At 40.5% G+C, this 14,928-nt stretch overlaps 1 protein-coding gene across 8 annotated transcripts in view; it reads right to left on the bottom strand.

Moving 5' to 3' along the window:
- The window catches only part of LOC114556704 (translation initiation factor IF-2-like), a 126,944-nt gene extending 112,208 nt beyond the window's left edge, over nt 1–14,736 (bottom strand). For 3 of the 8 annotated variants that reach the window (XM_028579741.1, XM_028579735.1, XM_028579742.1), the window contains exons 1-2: nt 14,510–14,736; nt 13,178–13,283 (exon numbers count right to left, since the gene is read on the bottom strand). In XM_028579741.1, coding sequence (XP_028435542.1) covers nt 13,178–13,199 — 22 coding nt within the window. In that variant the 5' untranslated portion in view covers nt 13,200–13,283; nt 14,510–14,736. Of the gene's footprint in view, nt 1–13,177; nt 13,284–13,709; nt 13,775–13,869; nt 13,978–14,092; nt 14,182–14,509 lie in introns of those variants that run through there. The other 5 variants (XM_028579736.1, XM_028579738.1, XM_028579737.1 and 2 more) reach the window with 5 other exon arrangements.
- Between the last annotated feature and the right edge of the window lie 192 nt (nt 14,737–14,928).

Raw genomic sequence — 14,928 nt, 5'->3', positions numbered from 1 at the left:
GCCACTAATACGAACAGACATATATCTCCAATGGAAGCACATCCGCCTTCACCAGAAACGAGACATAAGCAGCAGGCTTTCAGTGCACAGCAGCCAACCCTGCCAGATGCCATTAGTTCACAACTTCACTCCAAATGCATGGCAAGTAAAGTGAACGTGCAACACTCTCCCTTCCCTGGAGGTTCTGAGAAGTGCGTTTGGGATGGAATGTTTTGCCGGCTCAAATCTGTGAGTCTGCTAAAAAAAAAAGATCTTAGTTGGTATTGTGAATGACAGATGCTCTCCTGTCCCTCTACAATTATCATCAACCTGGCAAGGCAGCTAAACCCCAGCACTTCCAGGGCTGATCAGTAATCACCTGAGGAATACTGCAGCTGCATGAGGCATCTCCAAAGTGTCTGAATGTGTAACTATATGAATGAGACGAAGAGGGAGGGGATTGCTTAAAAGAGCAGGCGGGGCAAGCTTAGCAAACTGTCCCTGGATAAATAAAGGATTTAAAAAAATTCACTCATAAATTGCGAGATATAAACCCAGCATAGTAACTCCCTAAATGTATTCACTGGCTCACATTGTCTTGTTATTTCCTGCTTTCTTTTGCATTACAACAGAAATACAGTCCAAGAATGAGCCTATGCTGGAAGATTACTGCAGTGCATGCTCTGTCTTTGGGGGACAACTTGGCATTTATCATTCAGCTCTTCCTGTTTCCCTACAGTATATTAACTCAACATCTCTTCTCCTCTCTGTGAGTTTATTCAGTAGGTGAGGTGATGACATCACTTGAAAGATCAGACAGAAACCCCTTCCTCCATTAAACCAGTCAGATAGTGTCCTGTTATCATATCAGATGGTTTTTTTTTATTGATATATTCTGCCAGCCAAAGTGACAGTGTCCTGCAGACACTGCTGATGAAACTAGACAGGCAAACAAGAGCTGGACATAAACTGACATCCCAGGAATAGCTTTGCTGTCCAAGATCAATGCAAATCAAACCTTAGTTGTGCCTTCTTTATGCTGTCAGATCCAGAATCCGAAATATACACATATCACCCCAGTTTTTCCTGCAGTTTAATGGCTTTTTTTTAAAGCCTACTAGGCCACAAAATTCACAATGTAACATATTATAAATCTTGTCTTGTGTGTTATACGTATCTCAGACCTCAGAAAAGCAGTAATTAATAAAACCTCACACAGAGCTGTAGCAGTGTAACAATGTTAGCAGTGCAAGACATTACTCTGAAATCATCACCGTTTGACACTCTACACCATCTATAACTTTTTTATCCTACAAATCTAATATTCTCCTTTGAAACAGAAATCTAAGTGCAGCATTTGCAGTGTTCTTTGACCCTTGAATGCAAACATATAATATCCCGTGAGAGAAAGCAACCCAGCTTACAGTAGTTCTATCATATGTTCATTTTCCACTACATTGCATGAGTTACATGAAGCCAGGCTGCAGGACCTGGGGGTCATGGCATGGTGGCAAACCATTTGGATTGTAGCATCTGCAAGGCAACCTTTCACCCATAAATAATGCCAGCGTGTACCAGATCTGAGCAGTTATAAAATGTTAGTAATGTAGTTTGCACAAAACTGTGTGTGTACAAATACCGCAAAGAAAAATTACCAGAGAAGCTCATTAGATGGCACTTAAGACCTCTTACAAAAGAAGTGCATAAGGTGCTTGAGAGGACTACTTCTGGCCTTAAAGTCCATACATACCCTTCTCATCTCCGTGCGTGCTGTAACGCTGCCTGACGGTTCCAGCATTAGCTTAGCCCAGCACAGATCCTGCAGGTAACTGGTTCCAACTAGCCTACTGCTCCCAATTGTGACAAAAGTGACAAAAGTGACAAAATAACCCCAACATGTTCCTATTTACATGTTGTGATTTGTAGAGTCACAGCGTGTACAAAAAACAACGTAACATGAGACACAGCCATCTTCTAACAGTAAACAAACCGGGAACTATATTCTCAGACAGGCTTGCTGCGAGCATATCACTCCGCCCAAGTACTATATTCTTCCGCCTGAGAATATAGTTCCCGGTTTGTTTACAGTTAGAAGACGGCTGTGTCTCATGTTACGTTGTTTTTTGTACACGCTGTGACTCTATAAATCACAACATGTAAATAGGAACATGTTGGTGTTATTTTGTCACTTATTCGGAGCAGTAGGATTGCTGGAACCATTCACCTGCATGTTCTGTGCTGGCCTGATGCCGCTGGAGCCGTCAGACAACCTTACAGGACGCACGGAGATGAGAAGAGTATGTATCGTCTAACTCTGGGGGTTACGGTGAATAAGCTAAATTCCCAATAAGTCGTTCCTTTAAAGTGATGGTTCGGAGTAATTTCACCCTAGGGTCTTTTGCACCATGACCTCGAGCCAAACACCCCCCCAGAAGCTTTTTTCACCTGGGTCGAACATTGGGAGAGTTAGCGTAGAGTAGCATTATCAGCTGAATAGCTTAGCGCAGGGGTTAATGGTCCCACGTTTGTATCTCGTAAATGACCCCACTAATAATGCCCAAAATGATACCAAACTTCTACACTAGTACAAATAGGTTATGTACTCATAAAACGATGGATTGGAAAGTTTGTAAGTACACCAGAAGTTTATGAACACTTGCCTGTTGTCTTCTGCTAGCTGCTGCTGCTGCTACCTGCAGTTAGACGAGTGCTTAGGGTTGTCTACAAATTACTACACCGAAAAGAGATACAACAAAAATATTTATTAATTTAATGATTAAATAAGGTAAGGTCTCCAAACTTACCTCAGTTATTACTTGTTTCCTGCTAGTTATACTACAGCACTTACTTTAAAAAAAAAAGTTCAATTAAAAAATATTTTTGTTGCATCTCTCTTTGGTGTTGTAATTTGTAGACGGCCCTAAGCACTCGTCTTACAGCAGCAGCAGCAACAGCAGAGAGCAGAAGCCAGTAGGCAAGTGTTATTTACATAAACTTCTGGTGTACTTACAAACTTTCCAATCCATCGTTTTATGAGTGCATAACCTATTTGTACTACTGTAGATGTTTGGTATCATTTCGGGCATTATTAGTGGGGTCATTTACGAGATACAAACGTGGGTCCATTAGCCCCTGCGCTAAGCTATTCAGCTGATAACGCTACTCTACGCTAACTCTCCCAATGTTAGACCCAGGTGAAAAAAGCTTCTTGGGGGGTGTTTGGCTCGAGGTCATGGTGCAAAGGACCCTAGGGTGAAATTACTCCAAACCATCACTTTAAATACAGCAATCTTAACACCTCTGAACATTTAAAAAATTAGAACGCAGAGTTTTGCCCCCCCTGGCTCGAATGTCAAACTCCGCTTATGTGGGTTAACCATTCTTCTCTGGATGACAAAAAAATATTACATTGCCAAAAATGGCCTCTATCGTGTCGTGTTCTTTGGATGGAAGCATTTATTTCCTTCTGTTCTTAAATGCAACTTGTAAATATTGAATGCTTTTGAGTGGGGTTTGCAATTTCCAAATTTAAACGTGAGAGTGAAGGGAGAACCCAAAATTAAGTGTGATTTTGGCACCTTGCAAGCCCTTCTCATCACCATCCATTTCTACCTGTTTAACAGTCACAAACAACAGAATCTTACACTCTGTTATTCTATTACATTCAGTCCCATCCAGAAAATCTCAGCACTACTCTGGAATGCCAAACTTTATCAAACAAAAACACAAGACATTGAATATTAAAACTAACATTTCTTCCTTACACACAAAATTGGATTTTTCTTAGCAAAAACATTGCACAACCACCTCTAATTCTGACCATTAATACCATAAAATAATGGCACATCTGTTCAGTACAGTAACATGCCTGGATATGTTCTGAAACAGTAGACAAATACTCAAATCGTGTGTGGGACTGAATGAAAAGGAGGCTAAATTTACCATCAGCTGTTGAGTGAGCCTGCTAACCTTTATGAGGTCCTTTGAGTGGAGGTAAAACACCACTGCACACATATTACACACAATGAACGTGAACACACACACACAGAGGCACAAACACACAGAAATATATTGAACATAACTATGCTTGTGAAACTCTCAGGTAAGTAATTTTGCTCAAATCTGCATCTGAAATTGAGGCACAAGCTACATAATCTATTTGAAAAACGTATGCGATTGAAAAACCTTTCAAATGGTAATAAAGTTCTTTGAAACGTTGGGGCCTGCCCATTGCATAATATCAGAAATGTAACAGCTAAAAAAGATGATACTTGATACAAAATGATTACTTGTAAAAAATAAAGCAATATTTTACTTTATGAAATGGGTGACTAAAGTCCTTGCTTTACAAAGTAACTATACTTTCTGTTCATGTTGAATGATGATCATTAAATAAGGTCATTCACATTCAAATATATCCCAAATACACTGTGATCTTACATAAGAATTGACAAACACAAAATCCCAATACACAGTATTTACTTGTGTTATTAAGCCACCATGCTACTTAGCCACTTTTCAACAATTGTACTACATGGCAGAAGAAAACCTCACAGTAAAAGACAGCTATCAAGCTAAAAGATGGAGCTCTGCCTTTACATAGCAGTTGTACTGTTGCTAGTGGTACCGCCTCCCTCCACCTCAACACTTTTCATTTATTTTAATGAGCTATGTACATTAATGGGATTATACAGTAGCCAGATGCTGAGGCAACCGCCATCCATAGAGCCACTATTGATAATGAAGAAGCAGCCAGTTCCTCGTGTCTTTCAGCAATTCTTGTCTCCTGCTTGTTTAGCTTTGCTGTATGTTGTTTATCATGCTATATGACTTCTACTCTAAATTTAATAGCCGTATAACAGATCATTACTAATAGTTTTGGGCTAAAAAAAATTACAGAAAATTGTGAAAAATGTTAATCACAATGTCCTAAAGTTCAAATTCCTTTTTTGCCTGACTAACATTCAATAGCCCAAAGAAATTCAAGTGACAGAAAGTAACAGAAGTAACACATCCTCCCATTTGAAAGGCTGGGACCAGGAAATGTTTGGCAGGTTTGCTAGAAAAAACAAAATCAATTAAATGATTAATCGATTATCAAAATAGTTCATATCAAAATAGTTCTGTTGATCGATAAATCGATCTGAATGGTTTACATCCTAAAATGCCTGGAAAGTCTTTTGCAGGCAAAATGACATGAGCATGAATGCAGATAATCACAGAAATCAACAGTGTTAATGTCTTAAATATTCTCTGTATATTCTTTTTAATTTCTTTATTTGATCATTTAAATCAAAGAAAGATGGCTCTGGTTAATCATTTATTTATTCATTCAATTTCTCTGCCCACTTAATCCTTTTCTGGCACACCTGGGGCTACAGCCTATCCCAGCATGCATTGGGTGGATGGCAGGACACCAGGCAGGTCGCCAGTCCATCACAGGTTGAACTCAGATAGGCAGACATCCACTCACGCTTACATTCATACCTACAGGCAAGTTAGAGTATCCACTCTGCCTGACTTGCACATCTTTGCAATGTGGGAGGAAACCAGAGAGAACCCACACAAAACGCACAAACTTCGCACAGGAAGAGCCAAGGATCAAACCTAGGTCTTCTCGCTGTGAGGCGATAGTGTAAACCACTAAACTACCAAACCTGTGGTGTTTACTTTCATGACCACATCAAGTGCAGTGGAACACTGTTTTGGTCAGAGAACTGTACAGTGACCAATTAAATGTATGGACATGTTGGCTCAGGACTGAACCGGCCATTGTCCAAATTATAAATGGACTGCATTCATATAGCGCTTTCCTAGTCTTAGCAACTACTCCAAGCGCTTTACAATACAAGTCAGCATTCACACACACATTTATACCTGTACACTGATGGCAGAGGCTACCATGCAAGGTGCCACCTGCTCATCAGGAGGCAAGGGATAAACATTCACACAATTTGGGGTTCACTATCTTGCCCAAGGACACTTGGGATCACCGACCTTTTGATTAGTGGACGACCGCGCTACCTTCTGAGCCACAGCCGCCAAACTAAATGAAACTCCGGTGCAGAAAATGCCCGCAGTTATTTTGCACAGTAATTATGTGGCAAATATCATTGTTGATTAATCTTCTGCAGATTATTTTCTCAATCAATCAATTAATGGTTTGGTTCATAAAACGGCAGAAATTAGTGTACAATGTGCAATATAGTTTTCTTCTTGAAAAATATTACATTTACAATTATATAGAACATGGAAAAGCAGAACATCCTCACATTTGAGAAGCCGGTACCAGCTAATGTTTGGCATTTTTGCTTGAAAAATGACCTGATGGAACATCAAAATAGTTGCAGATTAATTTTCTGTCAATCAACTAACTGATTAAATCAACTAATTGTTTCAGCTCTAGTGGTGAATAATCTGCTTAATTCCTGTTGTGTGGACCCTCAAGTATGATTTTCATATTGCAAGCTATACACAAAATCTATCTCACAAAATACAGTTCCCCTGTGGAGCTATGCAGGATGTGCTTGCACACAGACACAACAGTGACATTTCCTGAAAATGGCAATTCTTTTAAGTTTAGGTTCACACAGTTTTGAATGGAAATGCTGTCATTCTAACACCCTGTGTAAATATTGAGTAAAAATAAAATATTCATTGAGATTTTACCAGTCACACCAGAATTTTTACATGTTGCTATGACATTGTGCCCAAAATTACCTCTTCGCTGCTCAAACAATGCTGCCAATTGTAGAATAGAGCTATTCACTATGTATTTGATTACAAAAATAAATAAATAAAATCAGACGGACAATGCTACCCTGCTGCTAGCAAAAATGTTGAAGAGGGCTGATAACTTTGATACCATTTTTTTCAACTGATGGATAAAGCCACTACTGTTTACTTGCACTAACATGGCCAAATATAAAAATAAATGTTCCTAATTTGAGGCAGAAAATACTGTATAATAAAAACTCCCATTGTTATGTGAAGGTCATAAGTTTCACACTTATTCCAGAGTTGAATGGAGACTTGGCTCAGCAGAGCAGGTAGTGTACAAAAGTGCCCATGACCTGATATGACCGCTTCTCTACTGAGCTGAAGGAGACTGCAGCATGTCAGCCTCAGACACACAACAAACATGCACTGTAAAAAAAATGCAATACATAAAATAAGAAAAAAAAATTATATAAACACACACACACACACAGGTAAAAACAGAAAATTTTTGAAATGAATGGCTCTACAAATGCCTGATTATACACCCCAACAGTGCAGTATAGACTTGTTCAGTGTGGTGTAGCGAATACTAGACTGAGCAGAGAGCACCGTATTCCTCATTCAGAGATTGATAGACTGACACTGATGTTTAATCCAGCTTCAGGCTTCAGTGCACAGAGATGCTTTTTTCTATTAATTTTAGAGGCCATTATTTTACAGCCTATGGTAGTGGCTCTTTTTTTACTGGCCCTCAAGCTATTTTATGGAGAATTTTTAAAAGTACTTGAAATGTACTACTTTGAGTGTGCATGTCAAAGAAAATGATAAAATCCCCCCAGTGTACTGAATATACTTTTAATTATGCATATTATTATTTATCATGGGCTTTTTCAGTTATAGCACGAAATATGTGATAAGAAATATGAGTTTCATATTGTTTTTCATATAAAAAAAAGATATATTATATATACAATACTTATCACTTGGCAAAAAGTACACTTTGTTAAGTCATCTTGGTATTTTAAATGGTAAATGTGGGTAATACAACTGCAGAAAAACAAAATCACTTGACACAATAGTTCTATATCCTACAATTAAATAATTTGAATAGGCATCAGGAAGTATAATGCAGAGCAAACCTCAACACACCTTTAAAAGAGGTACTAAATAAAATCAGTTCATGCCATGAATTCATCTTTAAAAAAATACTTGATCCATTGATAACCCCATGACTCGTACTACTGACATATGTACTGTAACTTCTCACACTGCCTAGGGTATATGGCTAAAGACTCACAGTTCTGAATCACAGGCATCCATGGGATTGGATGACATCATGCCTGTAAACCTTATGAGCCAACCATATCCAGAGGGAGAACATTATCCCGTATTGGCAGCCCACTGATTGGCTCAGGAGAGAGGCAGCTCATCCTGACCTTTTTGCCATTAGTGACTCCTGACAAGATCAATCAAAAGCATTCTCTCTCTCTATGAAAACCCATCGAGTCATTCCACTCAGGCTTTGCAGCAGAATTGAATTACCCACCCACCCAAAGTGGAGCGGAACTTAAAAGCCACTCCTCCCAGTGACTCAGTTCCAGGAGCCCCCATGCAGATTCCCCCAGTATCATCAAAGCACTAAAGGCTCGTCGAGACTAAGGGTCTGGGTGTTCTTTACTAAAGCTAGTTTAGTGTTGGGCAACAGGTTTAAAAAAAAAAAGAGAAAAGAGGATCAGCTGACGACTCAATCCGTTGATACTAAACAAAAAGACAGAGTGAGGACACAACTAGACTAAGGATTACTTTATTCTTTGCTAAACATAAACATTGCAGTCTTCCACGGACACAAAGTAAGACATTTTTGTCTGTGCAAAATTGTAAAAGCAACACTATATGCAGATGACGCACTATACTATTGGGGCCCAAAATACAAGAGGCCCCAAAAGGTGATAAAGAATGCATTTCAAGAAAAATGTCACATCATGTTAATGATGTTAAAGATCTTGCACTGGGGTATCAGTAGTTCCACTTGTTAGATTATCAATGAGCCTGCGTGGCCACAGTCCCTGGTGTAGTACAGACATATGTGATGCTGCCGAGGTCAGCTATTGATTGACCTGCAGGGTATTAATCAGTATCACTAAAGATCTGTCAACACCAATTGAAGGCCTGAGTGCCTTCTCCGGGGCTAATGGCAGAATTCAGCCATCATTGCATGTGTGATTAAAAAAAGCAGAAAATCTTGTTTGACTTCCCCTAGAGGGATTCGCCAAATGCTCGTCCCTGAACTGGTCGGGGGTTCTTTGTTGCTAATCAGATCACTAAAGATCATAACACTTGAAAAAAGTCCCCAAATGCGCATCTCCAGTACACTCAGTGGAGAATGAATGGGCTCTCTCTTTTTACAGATCATCTAGTGCACAGGGCTAGATGAATCTCATGCATGCAGTACAGTAATAGCCTAACAGATGATGGTTCTTGGCACAGCCTGAGTAGTGGAGGGGTGTAAGACAGTCCCTTATGTCACATGGGAGAAAGAGAGAGGGAAAGAGAAGGAGGGAGTAGAGGAGTGCTGCAGTGCATTGGTGGTGTGCTGTCTCTTTAACTATGGCCATGCTTGACAGGAGCTGCTGTATCAAACTACTGTAAAATCGACAAGGCAAGGGATAGCTCAGTGGCTGGCTGCTTGCTTCCATAGTGTCCATCTGAACTCATGGATACAGCCATTGTAAAGAAGGGAAAAGAGGGAGAGAGAGAAGAGACAGCAGTGAGGGGGTAGAAGAGCATGTGTGCGTCTAGTATCAGTGTGGTGGTGTGTGTGTGTGTGTGTGTGGTTCAGCGTGGGGGGGGTCGACCACAGTGGAGGAGAGAGAGAAAAGAAGGATAGAGAAAGAGATAGACTATAAGGAGGTGTGAGTTTAAGAGAGCGAATGAGGGAGGAAAAAGATTTAACAAAGATAGGAAGGCCCATCTCTGCTGCTGCTGCTGCTGCTGCTGCTGCTGCTGCTGCTGCTGCTGCTGCTGCTGCTGCTGCTGCCTGCCTCCCACTAACTGCCTGTTCATGTGAGCCAGTACTTGGCATGACTGCAAATGGCTTGCCTGGTACATTAGCTTAACACACTTGTCAATGTGGGCTCAAATACATCTGCAAGATCGCAAGGGTCCCCTCCCCCCCTCCCGTTATGTGGATCTATATCTTATCGCAAATCAATGTCACACTCATATTAGCTGTCTTACCACATATTTTATCTGTAGATGTTGAGTCACTGTGTGGCAATAAATATCACAGTGTTACATAATCGCTTTGAGTAACCATGGAGCTTCTAATGTATAGGTGGACAGGCTGTATTGTAGGGCTGTGACAATAACCGCATCGCCGCAATACCAGCAGTGACGTGACACTACCACAGTGATGACATCATCACCACCCTCAAACGCATATTTTAGTTATTCATTTAATTTTTTTTCCCTGGTGAAAGTTACAGGAGTGCATATGTTGTGTGATATGGAATATAATGAAGACAATAATCATTGTTCAGTTATCATCACTGGCGGTCTTCTATCCTATATTCAAGAGATTGTGGAGAAGTTATTTCTAGGCTCGAGTACTTGTGATATCAACAGGTAACCTTTAATATAATACACAGTAGGGAAGGAAAGGACATTTCTCTGTTCTCAGCTGAGGTGGACAGCATAGCGCTGCAGTTTTATCATTGCACTTTAGCCTAGCAGCTAGCAGAGTTTCCTTCTGCTTATAGCTTAATCCCGAAAAAACAGCAAGGTTGGATTTAAGCGTGCATGCACGTTTTTGTAGCCTAAAACAGAGCAGCTTATATTTGTAAAGAGAGCAACAAATTAGCGGACTGCCAAGGACTCCTCTCTGCTTTGTCTCTGCTCAGCTGCTACACCGCTGTGCTGCACAGCGTCTGCCCTCAGCAAACCTTTTTCTTTTTACTTTATTGACAATAGAGTTTTCTGAACTGTCTGTTAAATAGATCAAAGGAGAGGAGAGAAAGCAGCGTGACCGTAAATGACAAAACACAGTAGAGACATGGAAACAGGGTGCTGCAACCATGGCGGCAACATATGTTTTAAGGTTTAAGCCGATGCTTTTTAGGGGGTAACACCCTTCACTTTCCTGGCAGTTTTGACAACATATGAAGCCACCATGTATTGAGAAGCCTGTTGTTTTATTGTTCTCTTTAACTTACTTTACATTGTTTTTGCTATCTCTTTTTTCCTCTCGCTTTTCTTCACAGCCACACTCGTATTGGACTAGGGTGTATTGAGCTGGTTGGCCAAAATACATAGTAGGGCTACAAAAGATGACTATTTCATCATTGATTATTGTTCTGATTAATTGTTTGGTCTATACAATATCAGAAAATAGTGAAAAATCACAGTTTTCAAAAACCCAAGGTGTCGCTTCAAATTATCTTGCCCAATCAACATTGGGCAAGATAATTTCAAAAACCAAAAGATATTCAATTAACAATGATATAAAAGAGAAAACCAACAAATTCCTACAATTTAGCAAATCATTTTTGATGATTTTGTACTGTATATGATTTAAAAATATAAAATCATATACAGTACATGATGCCAGATAATTAACAGGTGTCCTGAGGGTACAATATTTAATACTACTGATGCAGTTATGAAGTTAAAACCATAAAACCTAACAGCAGATTGGTGTATCTCCATATTGATATGCCTTACAATCCAGTTTACGGCTAAACCCTCAGCAGTTGTACCAAAATGGATAACACTAAACAATGCTTAGCTCTGAAAACAATATCTAAAATGAAACACCACTGTGCGATCAGAGAAAGAACACACGCGCACACATGCACGCACGCACGCACGCCATTATCTGCTTTGCTCTGAGGGGATAAAAAAGCAGAGTGAAAAGGAGCCGAGCGGGCTGCCAGTTAAATTTGGTCTCTCTTTTCTTGTGCAGCTCAGATGATGACTCCAGGGTCACGGTGAAGTCCAGGAGCTGAGAGTTGAGTTTTTCAGGTCGAGATTAGGCTCCATTTTGGAGGCACCAATACTGTTCTACAGGGGGTTACAGGTCTGTGAGTGTGTGCTCATCTCCACACATAAACCAGCGCTCTCTCTCACCCTAACAGTCACATGCGGCACACCTCCACTCTCTCCTGAACCCACACACTGAGTACACGCCGCTCATTTTCTCTCTGTCACACACACACACACACACACACACACTCACATCTTCTTTTCACACAGTTCCTCCCCATCCCTACAGTTTTTGGCATCTAAACCTCTTTGATAACAGGTACTCACACAAACCACGACACCCCCAATCCTTCACGGTTCCTCCAAACTTTGCACTGGGCGTTTCATCTCATTCCAGTCTGACTGGCCATCATGTTTGAGGACCTCGCTTTTTTTTCTCCTCCAAATTAGGTCCTCTAAATCAAACACACACACACACACACACACAAATTGAACGTTTCGACTGGATAGATTTGAGGCAGCTCACTGCAGCACGCCTGCTCACATATAGCATTAGTCACAGTTGCAGTGCAATGATACCAAGGGGAGTCTGCCTTTACGGTACACTGAAGCGCCTTTCACCCACTCACACTAAAGTATGGGGGAATAAAAGACCAGCAAGCATGAAGTAGCCTCTCATTTGGGTCATCTACATATTTTAGTGGGCCAAAGTTTTTGCACACAGCAGACAGGACACAGTTCATTCAGGCTATTGACAAAATCCTAAATAGATTTCAAAAGATACTACAGTACAGAAATCTACCAATATTTAATAGGAGTTAAGTTTTAAAATCACAATCTAAAGTCCTTACATTACACTGAGAGTGCCTCTAAGAATATTATTAGCATTTTACACCAAAGAATATAATAAAACAATTAAGAATGATAAGGGCAGTATAAACTTCATAATAGAGATACCACACCAGACAAGTATTATCTTGTCTCTATAAACTAATGAGTACCATATACCATATAACACTATAGGATTGTTATAGGATTATTTTTAAAAACATATTACTGCATATTTTCCCATCAACGCTGTGTGGCTGCTTTCAAACGGAGGAATGCACTTGCAAGAGTAGACCGTGACACCAGTACACATGCATACCTTATTACAATACTATAATTGCCGCATGCACAGGTCCATAGGACACACGCTGCGCTGGATCCGTGTGTGTATTTGTGCGTGCGTGTCTAGAAGGCACTCCAGGCTGTTTCTGCACCTGTCGGCTATGGTGCTTTTAGATATGCCTATTGCGTACGATAGTGCCAGAGAGACAGAGGGAGAAGAGAAAAGAATGAGACACAGAGAAAGAGAGAAAGAGAGAGAGAGAGAGAGAGAGAGAGAGAGAGAGAGAGAGAGAGAGAGAGAGAGAGAGGATGGTGAGAAAAGGGGGAGGAGGACAGTAGAGAAAGATGCAGTGGATGACAAAAAAATCAAATATCTGCTCAGTCTTACCTTGAAAGGGAACATAGGACATGTTCCAACGGCATTGAACGTAAGCTTGGCGTCTCAGCGGTCTCTCGGTGCTCAGAAGTAACGGGGAACCAAATTAGAAATAAATCTGAAAAATTAAAATAAAATAAAACACGCGATACAGTGGTAATCACAGTTGGTGCCGAAGGAGAGGCCAATATTTCGCCGTTATAAAAACTGGCATCATAATCCACGAACGCTTATAAAGCGCTCGGTTCCCGGTGCATAAAAAAATAGAGGGATGCAGAAATATGTGTATGTGTGTGCGCGTGTGTGAGTGTAGGTGTGTGTGTGTGTGTGTGTGTGTGTGTGCACGCTGCTGTTGTGGTGTGAGGGTGAAACACAAGTGAGTGAGTGTGCGCGTGTGAAAGAGAGAGAGAGAGAGAGAGAGAGAGAGAGAGGGGAGAGAGAGGGGGGGGGTTGGAGGACTGAGCACGCGCAAACTGTGTGTGTGTGTGTGTGTACGTTTCCCAATAGCTATCTTTAGCCTATGGATTTTACATTTTATGCTCACCTCATGGAAACAAAAAATATTATAATAACGTTGCAGTGAGTGTAAATTCACTGTACTGCTTCGGGCTACAGTATAGTGGCTATACTGTGTGAGCGTGTGTGTGCAATGCTTTAAAAGGTAGCTTTGTGACTTTTACAAATCGTAATTTAGGCCTACTTACTCTAGGGAAAATATAGCCTACGTTACTTCCTATTAAGTGTTTTAATCAGGCTAACAGGTGATAGGCTAACATAGATAGATAGAATCTAACAACTGTTAGCTACTGTAAACTCTTACAGACCTGTTGAAAACAAGATAATTACTGCTTCTCTGACCGCTATTAATAATATCAGAAAGTGTTAAGACATTTTGATATTAAAAGTTGGATTCTACTTGACTACAACTACCTTGATTAACTTCTGTTTCTAAGAGGCAAAAACATGCGACGCTGGATTTGCGATGCACATCCAAAACACAGGAACTGCATCAAGGAGCCAAAATGGCGCCCTGCGCTGGAATATGCTGCCTTTAGGTGACGTGAGATAAATAACAATTACAAGTTAAGCTAGTATGAACAACCCAACGCTATTAGCTTAACACGTCTGGCTTTCCATAATGCTAGCGTAGTGTACAAGACTTTTAGGGTATGTAAAATAAAAGCATATCCTTTTCTAAGAAACTGTCAGCAACCGGTAGTCTCTGTAACAGGTAGGCTTTTGCAGCTGCAGCTGTAAATTTTCATGATAGCCCTAATAACGGTACCCTACGTACACAACTTTGGCTAATGTTGGCTAACTTTTGGCTAATTTACAGGTACTTACCGGTACATTACCGACACGCATGTTGTCTTCCTTCTGTTGCTGCTCCAAAGACATGGCAGTTGTGTTTAAGTTAATGTAAAAAAAAAAAGCAAACCGAGCCAGAATTCTACCTTTTTGGCGTTGTTTTTAACCAAAAGCACTTGGAACAGGTATATCGTAGGTGTAGGCTGTCTTCACTTCTCCACCGCCTTAGCTTCAGAGAGACCGTTGAATGCAGCACAAGTGCAGCATCTGCCTTTGGTTTAAATGTTAAGGTGTGGTCGCCACCTTGTGGTCAAAACCAGCAGCTGCATGTGAAGCTGGGGCCTTGAGTCTAATTCAACCCATAATTGTTTTCTTAACTCAAACAAACTATCCTGCTAAGGGATGATAAACACATATGAGAGGGTAACACACATATACTGTATATAAACACAGAT

Source organism: Perca flavescens, chromosome 6 (genome assembly GCF_004354835.1).
Source record: "Perca flavescens isolate YP-PL-M2 chromosome 6, PFLA_1.0, whole genome shotgun sequence".
In the NCBI taxonomy this organism is placed as follows: Eukaryota; Metazoa; Chordata; class Actinopteri; order Perciformes; family Percidae; genus Perca; species Perca flavescens.
The sequence above is the reverse complement of the archived record's forward strand: the minus strand, read 5'-3'. Positions and strand labels throughout refer to the sequence as shown.